The sequence below is a fragment of the Hylobates moloch genome, unplaced genomic scaffold (genome assembly GCF_009828535.3).
Source record: "Hylobates moloch isolate HMO894 unplaced genomic scaffold, HMol_V3 SCAFFOLD_8, whole genome shotgun sequence".
Taxonomy (NCBI): domain Eukaryota; kingdom Metazoa; phylum Chordata; class Mammalia; order Primates; family Hylobatidae; genus Hylobates; species Hylobates moloch.
Window position 1 is genome coordinate 48,887,332 of NW_026652283.1, and position 20,801 is coordinate 48,908,132.

Sequence of the window (20,801 nt, forward strand, 5' to 3'; positions counted from 1 at the left end):
AGTGAGTGGTTATTGTTGCACAACTCTGTGAATATAGTAAAAACCACTTAATTGTATACTTTTTCAGAGTGAATTATATCTCAATAAAGCTATTATTAGCAAATGAACACAATAATGAAAATTCTCTATTTGTTCCAGATTTTTAATCAGGGGCTTAATCTTTGGAAGTCAGAAAACAACTCTGCCTGCCTAGGACTTCCTGATCGTACATATTAATTGTACAATTATGAAATGTCAAAGGATCATTCTAAATTAACGCTTTTATCACCTTATCGGTGAAAAAACTGAGCTCCAAGAAGCATAAATGACTTAAATAAGATTATATAACTAGCCAGTAGAACCAAGGAAGTCTCATTCCAATGATTCATCTTTTTTTGTTGATTTTGACATTTTCCTAAATCCCCAGGTTTTTTATGATTTAAAGAAAAAAACTGAAAAGTAAAAAGAAAAGCCTATTTATCTTTCATATTAACTCCAATAATTATTTCTAGATTTGTGGGAAATACAGGAAAAAAAAGGCTAAGAGTATAAACAACTGCACCTTTCTGCTCCTCTGAATGAGAAAAGACAACTATTAGTACTTAAAGGTTTTACTCTTTAAAAATAGTAACAGCATAAGCACTCATAGTAGTAGTTACAGCAACATGGACCACTCTTTCCTCCTTAGGGAATAGAAGATAATCAGACACTTAGCAAAGATGCTATTAGTATATGGGAATTTGCCCCCAACTTTCAGAAAGACACTAAACTTAATCCATAGGAAACATCTTTCAGAATATTAGTTTCTAAAGTTTCCCTTTCAGCCCTATTTTTGCAGCCTTTTTGACAGCCAATGGCAGACACAGGTGCAATAAGTAATTTCTGTGGTACTTATTCACTCAGGAGATTTTGGTGATAGTAAAACATTTTCTTTGAAAGTCATGTTTGTTCTTTTCACCAAACAGCAACTCTTAAAAGATTTTTCATTTCTTTTCCCACGGAAAAACAATGAGGATATAATTTTTTTTAAAAGAGCATTATTCAATGTTGACCTTCAAAAGCTGATTGTAAAATACCTCATCATATAATCTACAGCCAGAGAGTAACTCAGTAATTGTGTAGTCCAGCATTTCCACAACCTAGGTATCCACATGTACCTTAGGATGACATTGGCAGGTAGTGTGAGGAGCTAGGGGAATGGGGGGTGGTGGCAAGAATAACAAATAGTGGTACATGCTAAATTTAGTTTAGAAAATTCTGGGTTAATTCAATAAATATTTAACGAACATCAATTACATGCCAGGCTCTTTACTAGATGCAGAGTAAGACAGATTTATACCAGAATGTTCTTAAAGCCTCTAACAGGCTAGTGTTCACAATGAGCATGGTGACCATATATCCTAGTTTGCTGTAGACAGCCCCAGTTTACAGGTGCTATTCCAGCATTAAGATCATCTCTTTTTACTTCTATAATCCTACATATGACTCTCTAAAAGGTGTGTGTGTGTGTGTGTGTGTGTGTGTGTATGTGTGTAGCAAACAGATTTTCCTAAACTTAGATGGCCAATTACATACTTATATCTACATTCCTGCAATCATCTCCTAAAACAGTGATCTCAGTCCACAGAACATAGTTTGGGGTCTACTACATTCTCATCATTTGATAGCTGAGGAAACAAAGGATCTGAGAATTCAACAGACTCAGCTAGAAAATGGCAGACATGGGATACTAAAGCCTAGGACTCCTGGCTCATAGAGATAGCTCTAATGCCCTTTCTGATACATCACAGACTGTGATACTAAAGCACCCTTAACATGATGTTAACAAGTTCTACTACAAAAATAAGTCACCAAGTTTCACATTTTAATTTCACTTTAAAGGAAGTTCATTTTGTTCTTTTTCAATCATAACTGTAAAATTAATAAAAAACAGAGTCAATGAGAAAATATTATCTTTTAGTCAACTCTTCAAGACTATAAGCCCAGTTCACTTATTCCTACTCTCTCCTTTCCCTCCCCTCACTCTCTATTAAATATAAAGTAGCTGATTTCTTTATATCTTCATAGTATCATTGACTTCACAGGTGTGTGTTGGGGTGGGGAAGGAGAAGTTAATTCTATCCATCAATCAACATTTTCAGTGTCTACCACAAAGCGTTCTGCTATAATATTTTACCCTCATTGTGGTTCCAAGTGTTTTTTTTTAAAGTGAGGATACTATAATAGTGTCTTGGGCCATATGGTACTTACACAAATTCCAAGCAGTCAAATTACAATATAATTCCATTATTATTTTTAGGTTTCTATAAGCTTACTGACAGAGGCCATTTTCTGATTCTGGTTGCACCAAAAGGTATGGCCCTAGAAAAAAAATCATGCAAAGAATTTTATCTTTAAAAATTAGTTATTCAAATTTTCGATCATCCATGGTGGCCACTGATATTTCTAGCTAACTGCTATGCATTTTAAGCAACTGAAATAGTTCTTCCAGAGAAAAAGGAGTGAATGATCATATAGTCTTTAAAAAGAAAGCCTATGAGCTAAGAAATATAATAGCCTGTTCTGAAAAAGGAAAAAGTAGAAAATGTTAGTGAAAACAGGGTTTAAACCCTTGGGAAATTCATTTCTGTATAGGATATCATTTTGTTCATCACCAAGAAAAGGTAGTCAATATTAATTAAATCTTACACAGGCAAGATAACCAGTTAAGTAGATGAAAAGAAAATTGCAAGATGAGTAAGGCAAAAAAAACATTTCTAGAAGGAACTATTCTTGGATTTGCAGATGTAATATGAGATGTACATGTAACAGAATATGCTTGTCACATATTGGAAGTTGTGATGTGACAGGGCTCTAATGTTTGCAACACAGCAGACTCTTCTGTAATAATTATTTTAAAAGGCTTGCCTATGATAATTTACCATTTGAAGTAATGAACTTATTCAAGTATAACTATTGTACTTAGTTATAATCTCATTTTTAAAAAAAAGGAATACAGATATTGATCACATCAAACATTTTCATTGAGAAGTTTACACGGACACTCATGAGGTTTATCATGGATGGTCTCAGAAGCTTTCATGTGTATGTGAAGCAGAACTACAGGCCTTTTTGTATAAGTTCCTGTACATCTTGTCCATGCTGTTCTCAAAGATGGGTCGGTGGGATTTTCCCTTACAAGAGACTGCCTTGTTGGACCAGTATTCACCGTCATCCAAATGGAAAGTGCCACGTGGCTGCTGACATGAGCTATAAAAAGGGATATAAAAGGTTCAAAACAATAATGAAACAAAATTAGAGATAGTGCTATGTAAATCAAGTATTTATTGAGTACTCTATGGCTATTTAATACTCTGCTGGGGCTGTGAAAAATAAAACACAGTAAGGCCTGTGCTTTCAGAGGGACATTTTAAAAGCGGAAGCAGAGGTACCTGTGTAAAACTGGTATAAAACAGTAAAATGAAAATTTTGTGTTAGAGTGAAAAAGGAATTCAGAGAACAGACACAGGTACAGCATAATAAAAGCAGAATATAATAAAAGCAGTTCTTATACTGGCCTGGTATGGCCAGTATAAGAACACACAGCCCAAGGCACAGTGGCTCACGCCTATAATCCCAGCACTTTGAGAGGCTGAGACAAGCAAATTACCTGAGGTCGGGAGTTCGAGACTAGCCTGACCAACATGGAGAAACCCCATATCTACTAAAAAATACAAAATTAGCTGGGCGTGGTGGCGCTTGCCTATAATCTCAGCTACTCGGGAGGCTGAGGCAGGAGAATCACTTGAACCCGGGAGGCAGAGGTTGCAGTAAGCTGAGGTCATGCCATTGCACCCCAGCCTGGATAACAAGAGCAAAACTCCATCTCAAAAAAAAAAAAAAAGAATGCATAATTGCTAAAAGTCAGGCATACCTGAAACTGAATTCCAGCTCAGTCCTTTATAAGCTGTGAGACCTTGGGCAATTTATTTAACTATCCAGAGTCTCAGCTTCCTTAACTTTAGTTTTACAGGATTGTTTTAAAATTTAAACACAGACGTTATTAAATCTGAGACACTAAACTAGGTACTTTATGAATACATCTTACAACACATAGAAGTTGGTAGATATAGAAATTAAGACTCAGTGAAGTTAAGTGACTTGCCTAAGACTGCTCAGCTAGTAAGTGGCAAAACGAAAAAGACAACGTGTGTGCTCTAAGACCCTTTCTACCATGCCATGCTGCTATTGCCCTCAAGGAGTAGAAAATTAGGCTAACTATGAACATTTGTGGAAAATGGAAACAAGGCAGAAGAGTTTGAAGTGAAAGGATCAACTGTAGCCTTGAAGGTCTTAAGGAAAAAAGAAGGTGGGAGAGAGAGAGAGAGAGCCAGCACGTGCAAGAGAGCACTCACGTAAGTGAGAGGAAGCCCATAGGAAGCTAATGAAATAGACTAAGATTGGGCTAGCTGTGATGAAGATAGAAAAGAAAAGGTAACTGTTTCTTAAGGATTAATAGCACTTTTTCTGTTATCAGTGTTATAATCTTACTAACATAAACATTTAATTCTGGAATTACATTTTTTATGGATAAAATGTTGAATTTATTTTCTTATATAAATAATTGACCGGCCCGGCACGGTGGCTCACGCTTGTAATCCCAGCACTTTGGGAGGCCGAGGCGGGTGGATCACGAGGTCAGGAGATCGAGACCATGGTGAAACCCTGTCTCTACTAAAAATACAAAAAATTAGCCAGGCGTGGTGGCGGGCGCCTGTAGTCCCAGCTACTCGGAGAGGCTGAGGCAGGAGAATGGCGTGAACCCAGGAGGCAGAGCTTGCAGTGAGCCGAGATTGCGCCACTGCACTCCAGCCTGTCTCAAAAAAAAAAAAAAAAAAAAAAAAGACCTTCTTCAAGGTCAATGAAATACTTTTTATAGATTAGACCTTCCAGGCCTGTTAGAGATTGTAATAAAGAAGAACTAACAAGAAGTCTACTCAAAATATAATGAAAAATTAAAGACATGAGAAAACCCATTTTATAAGACTAGCATTACCCTGGTACCAAAACCAGACAAAATAACAACAAAAATAAACTACAGGCTAATATTCCTGATGAACATATGCAAAAATCCTCAACAGAATATTAGAAAATTGAATTCAAAACACATGAAAAAGATTATTCACCATGATCAAATGGTATTCATTCCAGGGATGCAAGGATGGTTCATCACGGGCAAATCAATAAATGTGATACATAATATCAACAGAATCAAAAACAAAAAAAATGTATAATCATTTTAATGGGTGCTGAAAAAGCATTCAATACAATTCAACATCCACTCATAATAAAACCCCTCCATAAACTGGGCATAGAAGGAACATACCTCAAAATGATAAGGGCCATATACAACAAACTCACAGCTAATATTATACTGAATGGGAAAAAGATCTGAAACAGGACAAAGATGCCCACTTTCGCCACCTATATTCAACATAGTAATGGAAGTCCTAGCCAAAGCAATTAGGCAAGTGAAAGAAATAAAGGGGATCCAAACTGAAAAAGAAGAAGTTAAATTATTCCCTTCCACAGAAAACATGATGTTATATTTAGAAAAACATAAAGACTCCACCAAAAATTAAAATGAATAAACACATTTAGTAAGGTTGCAAAATAAAAAATTAACATGCAATAATCAACATTTCTGTATTCCAACAGTAAACAATCTGCAAAAGAGATCAAGAAAGCAATCCCATTTCCAATACTAAAAGAAAAAAAAAAAAAGCCAGAAAAGTGAAAGACTGCTATGACAAAAACTATAAAATACTGATGAAAGAAACTGGAGAACACAAGAAAATGGAAAGATATTCCATGTTCATGGATTGAAAGAACCAATATTGTTAAAATGCCTATAATACCCAAAGCAATCTAGAGTCAGTGCAATCTCTATCAAAACAGTAATGACATTCTACACAGAAATAATAACAAAAAAATCCTAAAATGTATTTGGAACCACAAAAAAACAAAAAAAACAAAAAAACTAGAACAGCCAAAGCAATCCTGAGCAAAAAGAACGAAGTTGGAGGCATCACATAACCTGACTTGAAATTAAACTGTGACGCTATAGTTACCAAAATAGCATAGTATTGGAATAATAACAGACAAATAGACTAATGGAACAGAATAGAGAATGAAGAAATCCACATATTTACAGTAAACTCATTTTTGACAAAGGCACCAAGCACATACATTGGGGAAAGGACAGTCTTTTCAATAAATGGTACTGGGAAAACTGGATATTCATAGGCAAAAAAATAAAAATAATGCCTATATCTCACCATATACAAAAATCGAACTAAAATGGATTAAATACTTAAATGTGAGACCTGAAAGGATGAAACTATTGAAGAAAATATTGGGGAAATGCTTCAGGATATTGATCTGGGCAAAGATTACTTGAGTAACATCTAGTTTCCAGTAATTCATTTTTCATGTATATGGGTCATACTTTCTTCTTTACATGTCTCAAAGTTTTTGTAGAAAACAAAGTTTTAGATCTAGTTGAGGTTGCAGAAACTCTGGATTCTTTTCGATTCTTTGTTCAATGATTTGCCTGGACTGATATTGTGAACTGTTTCTTCACACTGTCCAATTCCTTGTGTCTCTTGTTTCTTTAAGTTTTTATTTGTTGCTATTTTATTTTTATAGATTTAGGGGGTGCAAGGGCAGTTTTGTCACATGGATATATTATATAATGGCGAATCTGGGCTTTCAGCTTTTAGTGTACTCATGGTTCAATACTGAACACTAACCAACAGGTATTTTTTCAACCCCATCCCGCCTTTTAGAATCGCCACACCTTCCTCCCTTTTAGAATCTCCAGTGTTTATTATACCTCTCTGTATGTCCATGTGTACCCACTGTTTAGCTCCTATTTGCAATAAGAAGAACATGTGGTACTTGTCTTGGCTTCTCAGGGGCTACCCCGGAGTTAGCACAGCTTAGCAGCCAGCAAATGACTAGTCAGAGTCAGTAAGCCTATAAGGCTTCCATATTTTGCCAATGGATCTGTATGTGGCTTTGATAATATATTCAAAGTTTATCTAGTTTATAAGTCTGCCCTGGATTTTACTTTCTGCCTTCACAAGGCTTCACATTCAGTCACAAATTAGTGGCTCATTAGGGCCTTCACCAATATCTCTCATGCATATGTACAGCCTTATGCATAAACATAATCTTCTACTCAACCAGGAATAAGTAGAACTTTATCAAGGCCAGCCAACTGTTGCTATCTTCTCTCGGGATCTTTACTGTCTGCCCCAACCAGTATTAAAACTTCAGGCCTCCTCTGCTTGTTTGCCAAGTAGTATTAAAACTTCAGTCCTCCCTTGCTTGTTTGCCAACAAACCATTATTGTTTCTGTTAATGGCATTTCCCATGCTTTGCTCCATATAGTTAGTTATTTCTGGGAGCAAAGCTGCCAGGATTTCAACGTGACTTCCCTAGTAGAACTTTTGTGCCATGGAGCTGGGGAGTGGTAGATGGGGATGGAACCTCCAGGTTATAATGTCACAGACTCTAACTGTTCTTACTGATATTCAGTAAATTTTTAAAGTTAATTTTTAAATTGATATATAATAATTGTACATATTCCTAAGGCATATATGATATTTTGATGCCTGCATACAATGTGTAGTGAATCAAATCATGGTAATTGGGATATCACCTCAAACATTTATCACTTCTTTGTATTGGAAACACTCCAAATCTTTCTTCTAGCTATTTTGAAATATATTTTGTATTGGAAACACTCCAAATACTTTGTATTGGAAACACTCCAAATCTTTCTTCTAGCTATTTTGAAATAACAAATTTTTGTTAACTATGGTCACCCTACTGGGCTATCAAACTCTAGAACTTAACCCTTATTCATAACTGTATTTTTCTACTCATTAACCAATCTCTCTTCGCCCTCTATTCCCTCCTCCCCTTCCCAGTCCCTGGTAATCACCATTCTACTCTCCACCTCCATGAGATCAACTTTTTTAGCTGCCACAGATGAGTGAGAACATGTAATATTTGTCTTTCTGTGCCTGGCTTATTTCACTTAACATGATGTCCTCTAGTTTCATCCATGTTGTTGCTAATTAAAAGATTTCATTTTTTATAGCTGAATAATATTCCATTGTGTATATTTCCCACATTTGCTTTACCCGGTCATCCACTGATGGGCACTTAGGTTGATTTCATAGTTTTGTTACTGTGAATAATGCTACAATAAATATGAGAGTGCTGATATTTCTTCAATATGCTGATTTCCTTTCTTTTAGGTAGTATAACCAGTAGATTTTCTTGATAAATGCTTCTCAATTTGTTATATGTTTTTGGTCAATTCCAAGAGTTCTTAAATTGTTGTTTTTGACAATTCTGTTCCGTTTGTTTCTTTGGGGGAAGAGGATTTGCTGAGCTCCTCACTCGGTCATTTCAGAGGTTCATGCAAACTTCTTCATGATGCCTGGGTCAAATGGCATCTGTAGAGGATTGATAGTAAGTCAAGACTGCAAACTCTCTCTTGACTTCTGCTGACAGAAACCTCAAGGCTGGCAAGGAGGTGATTACTTTGAGTGTAGTTCCTCTAATCTTTGAGATGGAAAGCAGAATGGGAGGACTTCTTGGCCTAGTACATAATATTACTCAAGGATAAAACTAAAATAATATCCTAATCATTTCAATAGCTTCTAGAGCTAATATCAAAGATACTCTCCTGAAAGGTCTTGAAGGACTGACCACTTCATCCAATTGATTCAAGTATATATATAAGAGAAGCAGCAAAGATTATAAAGTGATCTCAAAAATGTGTAAGCAGAACTTTTCTGACACTCTGCTTAACTCTCATTTGAGAGGTACCAAATTGTTCAGGGTGATCAAAAGCTTAATCAATAACACTGCTTGGTGAGCTGAAAAAAGAACCAATATTGGGGTTTATGGCAAACTTTAAATTGACAGCAGCACTTTTGAAAATGTAGTATTTATCTACCTACATTAGAATTACCCATGATACCCCATTTTTTATTTTATTGTATTTATTTTGTAGAGATAGGGTCTTGCTATGTTGCCCAGGCTATTCTCAAACTCTTGGCCTCAAGTGATCCTCCCACGGGGGCCTCCCAAAGCACTGGGATTACAGGCATGAGCCATTGCACTTGGCCCCATGATATCTCTTAAAATATAGATTTCCATGTCTTACTTACATATAAGAACCAGCATCTATGGGGGTAAAAAGTGGAAATCTATATTTTTAAAAAACAACTTAGATAATTTGAAAATGAGGCTCTTTCCTGTAACAATTCTTCTCACTTCTTGCCCAAATTAGAATTAATTATATGGGTTAAGCACCCAAAATTGGGATGCTAATCCATGTAACAATTTAGGGAATATGCCTTTGACGAAAAATAACAAAGAGTAAAAAAAAAATACTCTTCCTCAAGGTGTGTACCCTCTGAATCTTTCTTTTCTTCTTTGGATTGCTTAACCTCCAAATTTACCTATAATAAATTATTACTTTAAAGAGAGGCCTAGGTTGCTTCTTGCTTGGGAGGCAATAAATTTGAGAAAGGAAGTCACACTCCCACTTACAGTCTGTGTAAGGGGCGTAAGGAAAAGTCCTCACATGTTCATAGATGGTCTAGCCTAGCTTACCAGAGTAAAGATCAGAGATTTGAATGCAAAACCCAAGTCAGCAATTAAAAAATATTCCATTCTTTGGAGCTTTGTTTCTTATGTTTGTTCCTCAGGAATCTCAGGAAGGTGAAAGCTACATATTACAGTAACTAGTGGTATAGCATCCAAGAATTCAAAGAACTTTTGGCTGTATAAATCCAAAATTTACACTTTTTAATACTGCATTAAATTTATGTCAGTTGACACAGAGCTGTCAAAAATCTTGATGAAATTTGCTCATATAAACATGTACAAATGTTATTATTAACATTCCTCAAATTTTAGGCGAGAACAGAATTTGCTATTACAGAAATTGATCTCAAATTATTAAAAAAGGTTGGTTCATGGTCTAAAATTATAAGAACTATTTTTTATATTAAAATAAATACACATTCTGAAGTATGTGAGTTTTCAGGGCAGACAAATCTTAAGTAGGATGAAAGGCATCACCAATAATTGACAATATTTGTTTTTACAGATCAAGTTTCAGTAATGCAAACATTAAAATTTTAATAGGAATTTACAGTTAAAAATAAATACTAATTATCCTTTCAAGTCTAAATTTCCCACAAATTCAGCAGATTATAAAACAGTTATTTTTATAAGAACTATGAGAAGGATATACATATATTTCATTCATACCTGTACTCGGGGTCACTGTCATAGGCAGAGTCTCTATATAAAAGACTTCTTTTCAGTTCCAGTTCATCATCTTTCTCTAGGTCTCTCTCATCCTGAAAAATTTTAAAGATTTCCATTAACTCACTGTCTCATTGTCCCCAAAATGATGCATATGTTTCTTCAGAAAATGCTCTTCCCCTCCCCTTATAATTTATAAGAAACGGAATTAAATGCTAGTGTTTCTTCGGGGGAAAAAAAGGTTAAGTGAGGATTTACTATCCTTTTCAATAAAACTATACAGTTTTATTATAGTTTTTCCTAATATTGCTTATCAAAGACTAGGTATCCAGTAGATACCTCTTGAATCCATAAAAATAGAGGAATGAATCCTGTGTCATGATATGTAAATTAACATTATCTTATGCATTGTTATATGAACTCAAGAGATTGTACCTGCATTCTGAGGAATAAGTATTTGAGAAAATTATGTAGATACAAGCATTCTAACATGCACCTATGACTTACAAATGAAATGGCTTAGACTTATTAATCAAAAGCCAAAATGCAAAATCAAAAGCCAAAACAACAAGCCAGAAAAGGCAAAAATGAAAGGCAAGGTAATTGGAATTAAAATATATGGTTACCCCCACCTTGTACGGGCAGTCTGTTCTTAATTTCTAATAGACACATACAAGGACATAAGAAATAGTATTCTGAAGAGATGGCTTTGTTAACTATATCATTCACAGTTAAGTTCATATGTGTGGTAATGGTATATAATTTAATACCAAATACCTTTTTCAACTACTAGCCAATATCCTTCTGTTCCTTAGTCAAACAAGAAGAGAAATAAACAGAACTGATAACAAAGGAAACTAGTAAGCACAAATAAGGATTAGTATTAGTAAGGGGTTCATTCACTTTATGTAAGAAATCAGCTGAATGCACATTGTGAAGAAAAATGATTTTAAAAATTTGCTGATAGCATGAAACTAGGAAGAGAGAATTATGTGTAAACATGTGTGCAATAATAGCGCTTGTTTCAAAATCACAGAAAATATGCATAAAGATTTAGAATTGTTATAGTTTCTCGGTTTTATCATTATAAAGTAGCCTTTATTTCTATAACTGCTTTTTTTCCCTTAACTTATTTCGGTCTACTATTCATATAGATACAACTACTTTCTTTTAGTTAGTGCTTTAATGGTATATATTTGTCCTTTTATTTTCAGCCATTCCTTATTATTAGATCTTTTTCTTGAATGGCATATTATTGGATGTTCCTTATTTTTACCTATTCTGAGAAGTCAATGAAGTGGAGCATTTACTCTATTATCAAAGAAAATGTCATTGCCTGTAGTGAGTGTGAAAGACTTGGCAAAGAAATGAAATAAAAAGGATAGCTGTCTTAAAGGGAGTAAAAATACAACTACTAAAACTATTCCTGTAGAGTGATGATGCCCATCTAGATCAAGGATATCATACAGGGGAATTCAGACCTGAGAAACAAAAGGGAACAGATTAGCCTAAAGGTTATTCCTTTCAAATTTTCAGACTATATTTTGTGATATTTTATAGATATAGTTATATATTTATATATAATCATATATATTTATATTCATATATATATAAATTGCCCTTTGAAAAAATAATCTATACAAGGACCCATATTTTGTAAGAGTCCCTGTATAGATTATTTTTTCAAAGGACAAGTTATTCACAAACAAGGAGGCAACAAGGATCACACCTTATTATAAGCTATTAACTATGTATTGGTCTTTCTTGCTTTGTTGCATATCCTGTAATTTTGTGTTGACATGTGGAAATTTTAAGTAATATGATGTGACATATCTGGAAGGAATATTTCCTTATTTATCTTCTGTCTGTCCTGTCCACTGGGGAATGTGGGATACTGAGGTCTCTATTATATTGCATATCTATTTCTTCTTTCTATTCTATCAGTTTTTCCTTATATTTTTTGGATCTCTTTTAAGTGCATTTATATTTGTAATGGTCATATCTTCCTGATGGTTTGGCCCTGTTGCCATTATAAAATATTTTTATTTGTCTTTAGTAAGAAATTTAGTAAGAAAAAATTCTCTTAAAGTCTATTTGTCCGATATAATTCTCTTATGCTGTTGAATGGTATGCTTTTGTTTCCTTTTACACTGAACTTATTTGTGCCTTTGAATCTAAAGTGCATCTCTTATAGACAGAATATAGTAGAACCATGATTTTTATCCAGTCTCCAAAATTCTACCTCCTAATTGGAGTGTTTAATTTTTTAAATATCATGAACTACCTATAGGTATGTTTACATACCTACATGATTTACATTTGCCATTTTGCTATTTTCTATGTCTTTTTTTCATTTCTCCATTGTTGCCTTCTTTTGTGTTAGATATTTTCCAGGGTTCATTTTTAATTTCCTATACACTATATTTTTGAGACATTTTCTTACTAGCTTCCATGAGGATTACAAATAACATCTTAATACAGAAGAATCTAAGTTTAGATGATACCAACTTAATTTCAGTGGGATATGGAAACTTTGCTCTTACATGTTTACAATCCCTCCACTTTTAATTGCTATTTTTACATAAATTACATCTTTATATAATATGTTCCCACCAACAAATATTTATAATTATTGTTTTGTGAGGTCATCTCTTAAATCAGATATAAGAACTAAAGAGTTACTGGCAAAAACTGTATTTAGCCTATCTTTTATATTTACCTAGTTACCATTATCATTGCTCTTTATTTCTTCATGTGAAACTGAGCTACTGTCTAGTGTTCTTTCACTTCATCCTGAAGGGATCCTTTTAGTATTTCTTGTAGTGCAGATCTGCTAGTGATAAACCTGGTTTTATTTGAGAATGTTAATTTATTCTATATTTTTGAAAGTTTTGCTGGATATTCATGGTTGAGAGTTCTTTTCTTTTCAGTACATTGAATATATAATTACACTGCCTTTTGGACTCCACAGTTTCTGATTTAAACCACTTTTAAATCTTACTGAGGAACACATTTATGTGATGAATCCCTTCTCCCTTGCTGCTTTTAAGATTCTCTTTTTGTCTTTGGCTTTTTTCAAAACACTTTTTTTCTAGATAGGGTCTAACTCTGTCACCCAGGCTGAAATGCAGTGGCAAAATCATAGCTCACTGTAGCCTTGAACTCCTGGGCTCAAGTGACTCTCCCACTTCAACCTTCTGAGTATTAGGGATTACAGGTACTTGCCACAATGCCAGGCTTATCTTTGGCTTCAGACTTAACGGTTTGTAATGAGTCTCAAGTGTGGATCTGTTTCAGTTTATCCTACTAAAGAGTTTATTGAGCTCCTTAGACAATGATTTTCTTCAATTTGGCAAGGACCATTAATTCTCCAAATATTCCTTCTGTCCCTTCCTTTCTCCCTCTTTTTCTGGAATTCTTATTACAGCTATGTTGGCATGCTTAATGGTATCCCACAAACCCATATGTGTTCATTATTTTTATTCTTTCTGTTCCTCACACTGAATTATCTCATTTGACTTGTCTTCAAGTCCAATAATATTTTCTTCTGCCTGCTCGTAGGGTGCTAATGAGTCCTTCTAATAAATTTTTCATTTCTGGAGTTTTTCATTTCAAAAAATTTTCATTTCTGAATACGTACTTGTCAACTTCAGAATTTCTATTTGGTTATTTAAAAAATAGTTTATAACTTTTGATTGAAATTTTATATTTTATGTGACATAATTCTAACACTTTATTTCTTTATAAATGCTTTCTTTTCATTCTTTGATTCTTTGAATAACTATATTTAACATAACTGATTTATGGTCTTTGTCTAGTGAGTCCAATGTGTAGGATCCTCAAGGACAGTTTCTATTCATTTTTTTCTCCATTTCCACTGTTTATTGTTGTTGTTTATTCTAGTTATTAGCATAGTGATTTTCTGACTTAGTTCTGCAAAGTCAACATTCCTTTTTGTGGGTGATCACTGATATCTCTATTCTGTTAGCTGAGTCATCAAGTAATGATTGGACAGACATTTCTATAAACCCTTAGAACCATTAAGTCTCCCAGTGTTTGCTGAGCAGCTCTGTATGTTGAGAGTACAGTTTCAATACTTAGCCTAAGCCATAACTTCTTGTTTATGCAGAGCCTTAAGGTAGGCTGGAATCGAAAGCTAAGGGCCTTCTTGTCTTTTCTAATCAAGTACATAGCCTTGGACATACGTACAGTTCTACAAATATGAGTGGTCTTTTTTTTTTTTTAATCAAGAAATAAAATGCTTTTATTTTCATTTTCTCTTGACAGTGAGTTTGTATTAACATGCAGCCCAATCTACCAAGTTTGAGAAATACTTAAATTTAGTTAAATAATGTTTACAATTATTTGAACATTTAAATGGTGACTTTTTTCTTTTTTTTTTTTTTTTTGTGGTCTTCTAAAATCCCAGGAATATGTGGTAGCTTTTCAAAGCCCCCTATGGACACACTCAGCTTTTTCTTTGAAGGTTTTTGATTGGTCTGTTGTTTAATTCAACAGCTATCCACCATTTCAGTTTGCAATGAGATTTAACAATTGCCTGCAATTATTTCTTTTAAAAATGCCCTCCAGGGCAGAGATTTTGCACTGGGAAAGCTCTCACTCAAAGTGGGGACTTCCAGGCAATCTCCAGCAAGTCAAGTAATTACAATTCTCTGGGAATGGTCTTTGACGAAACCCTAACTTTATTTTACCTCTGACAGTGCGTGCCAAAATTTTGGTTTTCACTGAGATTGTGGCATGTTGGTTATCAAGCCTATTATGCAGCTAGAGAGCAGGAGATGGGACTAGGTCAAGTTAAAATGCCATAAAACTTACTGTCCCTACCAATATTTAGCTGTTTTTCATGCTGAAGCATTTGCTTGAGTTTCTAGAGATACAGTGTATGAACTTGTGAGAGCCCCCTAGGACTCTGGCCCCAAGGAGTTTTCTACTCTCATGCTGTATTAGTCAGGATTCTCTAGAGAAAACAGAACCAACAGGATGTGTGTACGGTTCGAAGACAACAATACTTCATTTTTCAACAATGAACAGAACAATCAGGCAGAAGTTCAACCAGTAAATGGAAGACCTAAACAACAATATAAATCAACCAGAACTAACAACATCTATAGAACATTCCACCCAACAATAGTAAAATACATATTCTTTTCAAGTGCATATAAAAAATTCTCCAGGAATGTTAGGCTATAAAACAAGTTTCAATAAATTTGAAAGAACTGAAATCATATAAAATATGTTACCTGGCCACAATAACATGAAATCAGAGAATAACAGCAGAAGAAAATTTGGGTAATTAATAAATAGGTAGAAATCAAACAATATACTACTAAATGATCAGTGGGTCAAATAAAACAGCACAAGGGACACTAGAAAATACTTCAAGAGAAATTTAAATTATAACAAAACAAAACTTAATAATGAAAATGAGGCAGTGCTTCCAGAGGAACATGGCTATAAACACCTACATGAAAAAAGAAGACCTCAAATCAATAACCCAAAGCTTTTACTTCAAAAACTAGAAAAAGAACATCAAACCAAATCCAAAACAAGTAAAATACAAACACTAGAATGGAAATAAATGAGAACAAGAATAGAAAACTGGAAAAAACCAATGAAAACCAAAGTTGCTTCTTTGAAATCATAAAACTTTTGGCAATGTTTTAGTTAAACCAAGGCTCTAATTACTAAAATCAGGAATGAGAAATGGGACATTACTAGAGATCTCAGAGAAATAAAAAGGATAATAAGGAAATACGTGAAATAATTGTAAACCAAAATAAATATAAAATTGTCTACAATGGTATCTACAAATAAAAGAAAAAATTACTAGAAAGATAAAAACTATTTAAACAGACCCAAGAAGAAACAGGAAATCTGAATACACCTATAACAAAGAAAGAGACTGAACTAGTAATCACAAAAACTTGAATTAAAAAAACTTAGGGAGCCAAGATAGCCGAATAGGAACACCTCCAGTCTACAGCTCCCAGCATGAGCAATGCAGAAGACAAATGATTTCTGCATTTCCAACTGAGGTACCGGGTTCATCTCACTGGGGATTGTCAGACAGTGGGTGCAGCTCACTGAGCGTGAGCCGAATCAGGGCGAGGCATCGCCTCACCTGGGAAATGCAAGGGGTCAGGGAATTCCCTTTCCTAGCCAAGGAAAGGGGTGACAGACAGTACCTGGAAAATTGGGTCACTCCCACCCCAATACTGTGCTTTTCCAACGGCCTTAGCAAATGGCACACCAGGAGATTGTATCCCGTGCCTTCTTTGCAGGGTCCTACAGCCACGGAGCCTTGCTCATTGCTAGCACAGCAGTCTGAGATAAAACTGCAAGGTGGCAGCGAGGCTGGAGGAGGGGCGCCCATTGCCCAGGCTTGAGTAGGTAAACAAAGCGGCTGGGAAGCTCAAACTCGGTGGAGCCCACTGCAGCTCAAGGAGGCCTGCCTGCCACTGTAGACTCCACCTTTGGGGGTAGGGCATAGCCAAACAAAAGGCAGCAGAAACCTCTGCAGACTTAAATGTCCCTGACTGACAGCTTTGAAGAGAGTAGTGGTTTTCCCACCATGCAGCAGGAGATAAGAGAATGGACAGACTGCCTCCTCAAGTGGGTCCCTGACACCCGAGTAGCCTAACTGGAAGGCACCCCCGAGTAGGGGCAGACTGATACTTCACATGGCCTGGTACTCCTCTGAGACAAAACTTCCAGAGGAAAGATCAGGCAGCAACATTTGATGTTCACCAAGATCCGCTGTTCTGCAGGCTCCACTGCTGATACCCAGGCAAACAGGGTCTGGAGTGGACTTCCAGCAAACTCCAACAGACGTGCAACTGAGGGTCTTGACTGTTAGAAGGAAAACTAACAAAAAGAAAGGACATCCACACCAAAACCACATCTGTATGTCACCATCATCAAAGACCAAAGGTAGATACAACCACAAAGATGGGTAAAAAACAGAGCAGAAAAACGGAAAATTCTAAAAATCACAGCGCCTCTCCTCCTCCAAAGGAACGCAGCTCCTCACCAGCAACGGAACAAAGCTGGACAGAGAATGACTTTGACGAGTTGAGAGAAGAAGGCTACAGATGATCAAACTACTCCAAGCTAAAGGAGGAAGTTTGAACCCATGACAAAGAAGTTAAAAACCTTGAAAAAAGATTAGACAAATGGCTAACTACAATAACCAATGCAGAGAAGTCCTTAAAGGACCTGATGGAGCTGAAAACCAAGGCAAGAAACAAACGCGACGAATGCACAAGCCTCAGTAGCTGATTCAATCAACTGGAAGAAAGGGTATCAGTGATAGAAGATCAAATGAATGACATGAAGCGAGAAGAGAAGTTCAGAGAAAAAAGAATAAAAAGAAATGAACAAAGCCTCCAAGAAATATGGGACTATGTGAAAAGACCAAATATACGTCTGATTGGTGTACCTGAAACTGACGGGGAGAATGGAACCAAGTTGGAAAACACTCTGCAGGATATTATCCAGGAGAACTTCCCCAGTCTAGCAATGCAGGCCGACATTCAAATTCAGGAAATACAGAGAATGGCACAAAGAAACTCCTCGAGAAGAGCGACTCCAAGACACATAATTGTCAGATTCGCCAAAGTTGAAATGAAGGAAAAAATGTTAAGGGCAGCCAGAGAGAAAGGTCGGGTTACCCACTAAGGGAAGCCCATCAGACTAACAGCTGATCTCTCAGCAGAAACTCTACAAGCCAGAAGAGAGTGAGGGCCCATATTCAACATTCTTAAAGAAAAGAATTTTCAACCCAGAATTTCATATCCAGCCAAACTAGGCTTCATAAGTGAAGGAGAAATAAAATACTTTACACACAAGCAAATGCTGAGAGATTTTGTCACCACCAGGCCTGCCCTAAAAGAACTCCTGAAGGAAGCACTAATCATGGAAAGGAACAACCGGTACCAGCCACTGCAAAAACATGCCAAATTGTAAAGACCATCTATTCTAGGAAGAAACTGCATCAACTAACGAGCAAAATAACAAGATAACATCATAATGACAGAATCAAATTCACACATAACAATATTAACATTAAATATAAATGGGCGAAATGTCCCAATTAAAAGACACAGACTGGCAAATTGGATAAAGAGTCAAGACCCATCAGTGTGCTGTACTCAGGAGACCCATCTCACATGCAGAGACACACACAGGCTCAAAATAAACGGATGCAGGAAGATCTACCAAGCAAATGGAAAACAGAAAAAGGCAGGGGTTGCAATCCTAGTCTCTGATAAAACAGACTTTAAACCAACAAAGATCAAAAGACACAAAGAAGGCCATTACATAATGGTAAAGGGATCAATTCAACAAGAAGAGCTAACTATCCTAAATAAATATGCACCCAATACAGGAGCATCCAGATTCATAAAGCAAGTCCTTAGGGACCTACAAAGAGACTTAGACTCCCACACAATAATAATGGGAGACTTTAACATCCCACTGTCAACATTAGACAGATCAACGAGACAGAAAGTTAACAAGGATATCCAGGAATTGAACCCAGCTCTGCACCAAGCAGACCTAATAGACATCTACAGAACTCTCCACCCCAAGTCAACAGAATATACATTCATTTCAGCACCACACCACACCTATTCCAAAATTGACCACATAGCTGGAAGTAAAGCACTCCTCGGCAAATGTAAAAGAACAGAAATTATAACAAACTGTCTCTCAGACCACAGTGCAGTGAAACTAGAACTCAGGATTAAGAAACTCACTCAAAACCGCTCAACTACATGGAAACTGAACAATCTGCTCCTGAATGACTACTGGGTACATAACGAAATGAAGGCAGAAATAAAGACGTTCTTTGAAACCAACAAGAACAAAGACACTACATACCAGAATCTCTGGGACACATTTAAAGCACTGTGTAGAGGGAAATTTACAGCACTAAAGGCTCACAAGAGAAAGCAGGAAAGATCCAAAATTGACACCCTAACATCACAATTAAAAGAACTACAGAAGCAAGAGCAAACACATTGAAAAGCTAGCAGAAGGCAAGAAATAACTAAGATCAGAGCAGAACTGAAGGAGAAAGAGACACAAAAAACCCTTCAAAAAATCAATGAATCCAGTAGCTGGTTTTTTGAAAAGAACAAAATTGACAGACCACTAGCAAGACTAATAAAGAAGAAAAGAGAGAAGAATCAAATAGATGCAATAAAAAATGATAAAAGGGATATCACCACTGATCCCACAGAAATACAAACTACCATCAGAGAATACCATAAAAACCTCTACGCAAATAAACTAGAAAATCTAGAAGAAATGGATAAATTCCTCGACACATACACCCTCCCAAGACTAAACCAGGAAGAAGTTGAATCTCTGAATAGACCAATAAAAGGTTCTGAAATTGAAGCCATAATTAATAGCTTACCAATCAAAAAAAGTCCAGGACCAGAAGGATTCACAGCCGAATTCTACCAGAGGTACAAGGAGGAGCTGGTACCATTCCTTCTGAAACTATTCCAATCAATAGAAAAAGAGGGAATCCTCCCTAACTCATTTTATGAGGCCAGCATCATCCTGATACCAAAACCTAGCACAGACACAACAAAAAAAGGGAATTTTAGACCAATATCCCTGATGAACATAGATGCAAAAATCCTCAATAAAATACTGGCAAACTGAATTCAGCAACACATCAAAAAGCTTGTCCACCATGATCAAGTGGGCTTCATCCCTGGGATGCAAGGCTGGTTCAACATATGCAAATCAATAAACATAATCCAGCATATAAACAGAATCAAAGACAAAAACCACATGATTATCTCAATAGATGCAGAAAAGGCCTTTGACAAAATTCAACAACGCTTCATGCTAAAAACTCTCAATAAATTAGGTATTGATGGGACGTATCTCAAAATAATAAGAGCTATCTATGACAAACCCACAAAGAGTATCATACTGAATGGGCAAAAACTGGAAGCATTCTCTTTGAAAATTGGCACAAGACAGGGATGCCCTCTCTCACCACTCCTATTCAACATAGTGTTGGAAGTTCTGACCAGGGCAAGGAGAAGGAAATAAAGAGTAGTCAATTAGGAAAAGAGGAAGTCGAATTGTCCCTGTTTGCAGATGAGATGATTGTATATCTAGAATACCACATCGTCTCAGCCCAAAATCTCCTTAAGCTGATTAACAACTTCAGCAAAGTCTCAGGATAAAAAATCAAAGTACAAAAATCACAAGCATTCTTGTACACCAATCACAGACAGAGAGCCAAATCATGAGTGAACTCCCATTCACAATTGCTTCAAAGAGAATAAAATACCTAGGAATCCAACTTACAAGGGATGTGAAGGACCTCTTCAAGGAGAACTACAAACCACTGCTCAATGAAATCAAAGAGGATACAAACAAATGGAAGAACATTCCATGCTCATGGGTTGGAAGAATCAATATCGTGAAAATGGCCA

General features: G+C 35.9%; 1 protein-coding gene across 6 annotated transcripts in view; it reads right to left on the reverse strand.

The window, feature by feature from the left end:
- Positions 1–2,980: 2,980 nt before the first annotated feature.
- Positions 2,981–20,801, reverse strand: part of SPATA6 (spermatogenesis associated 6) — a 127,064-nt gene continuing 109,243 nt past the window's right edge. For all 6 annotated transcript variants that reach the window (XM_032160785.2, XM_032160788.2, XM_032160787.2 and 3 more), the window contains 2 exons: positions 10,321–10,412; positions 2,981–3,228 (listed from right to left, as the gene is read on the reverse strand). In XM_032160785.2, the coding sequence (XP_032016676.1) occupies positions 3,048–3,228; positions 10,321–10,412 (273 nt within the window). In that variant the 3' untranslated portion in view covers positions 2,981–3,047. The remainder of the gene's footprint in view (positions 3,229–10,320; positions 10,413–20,801) is intronic.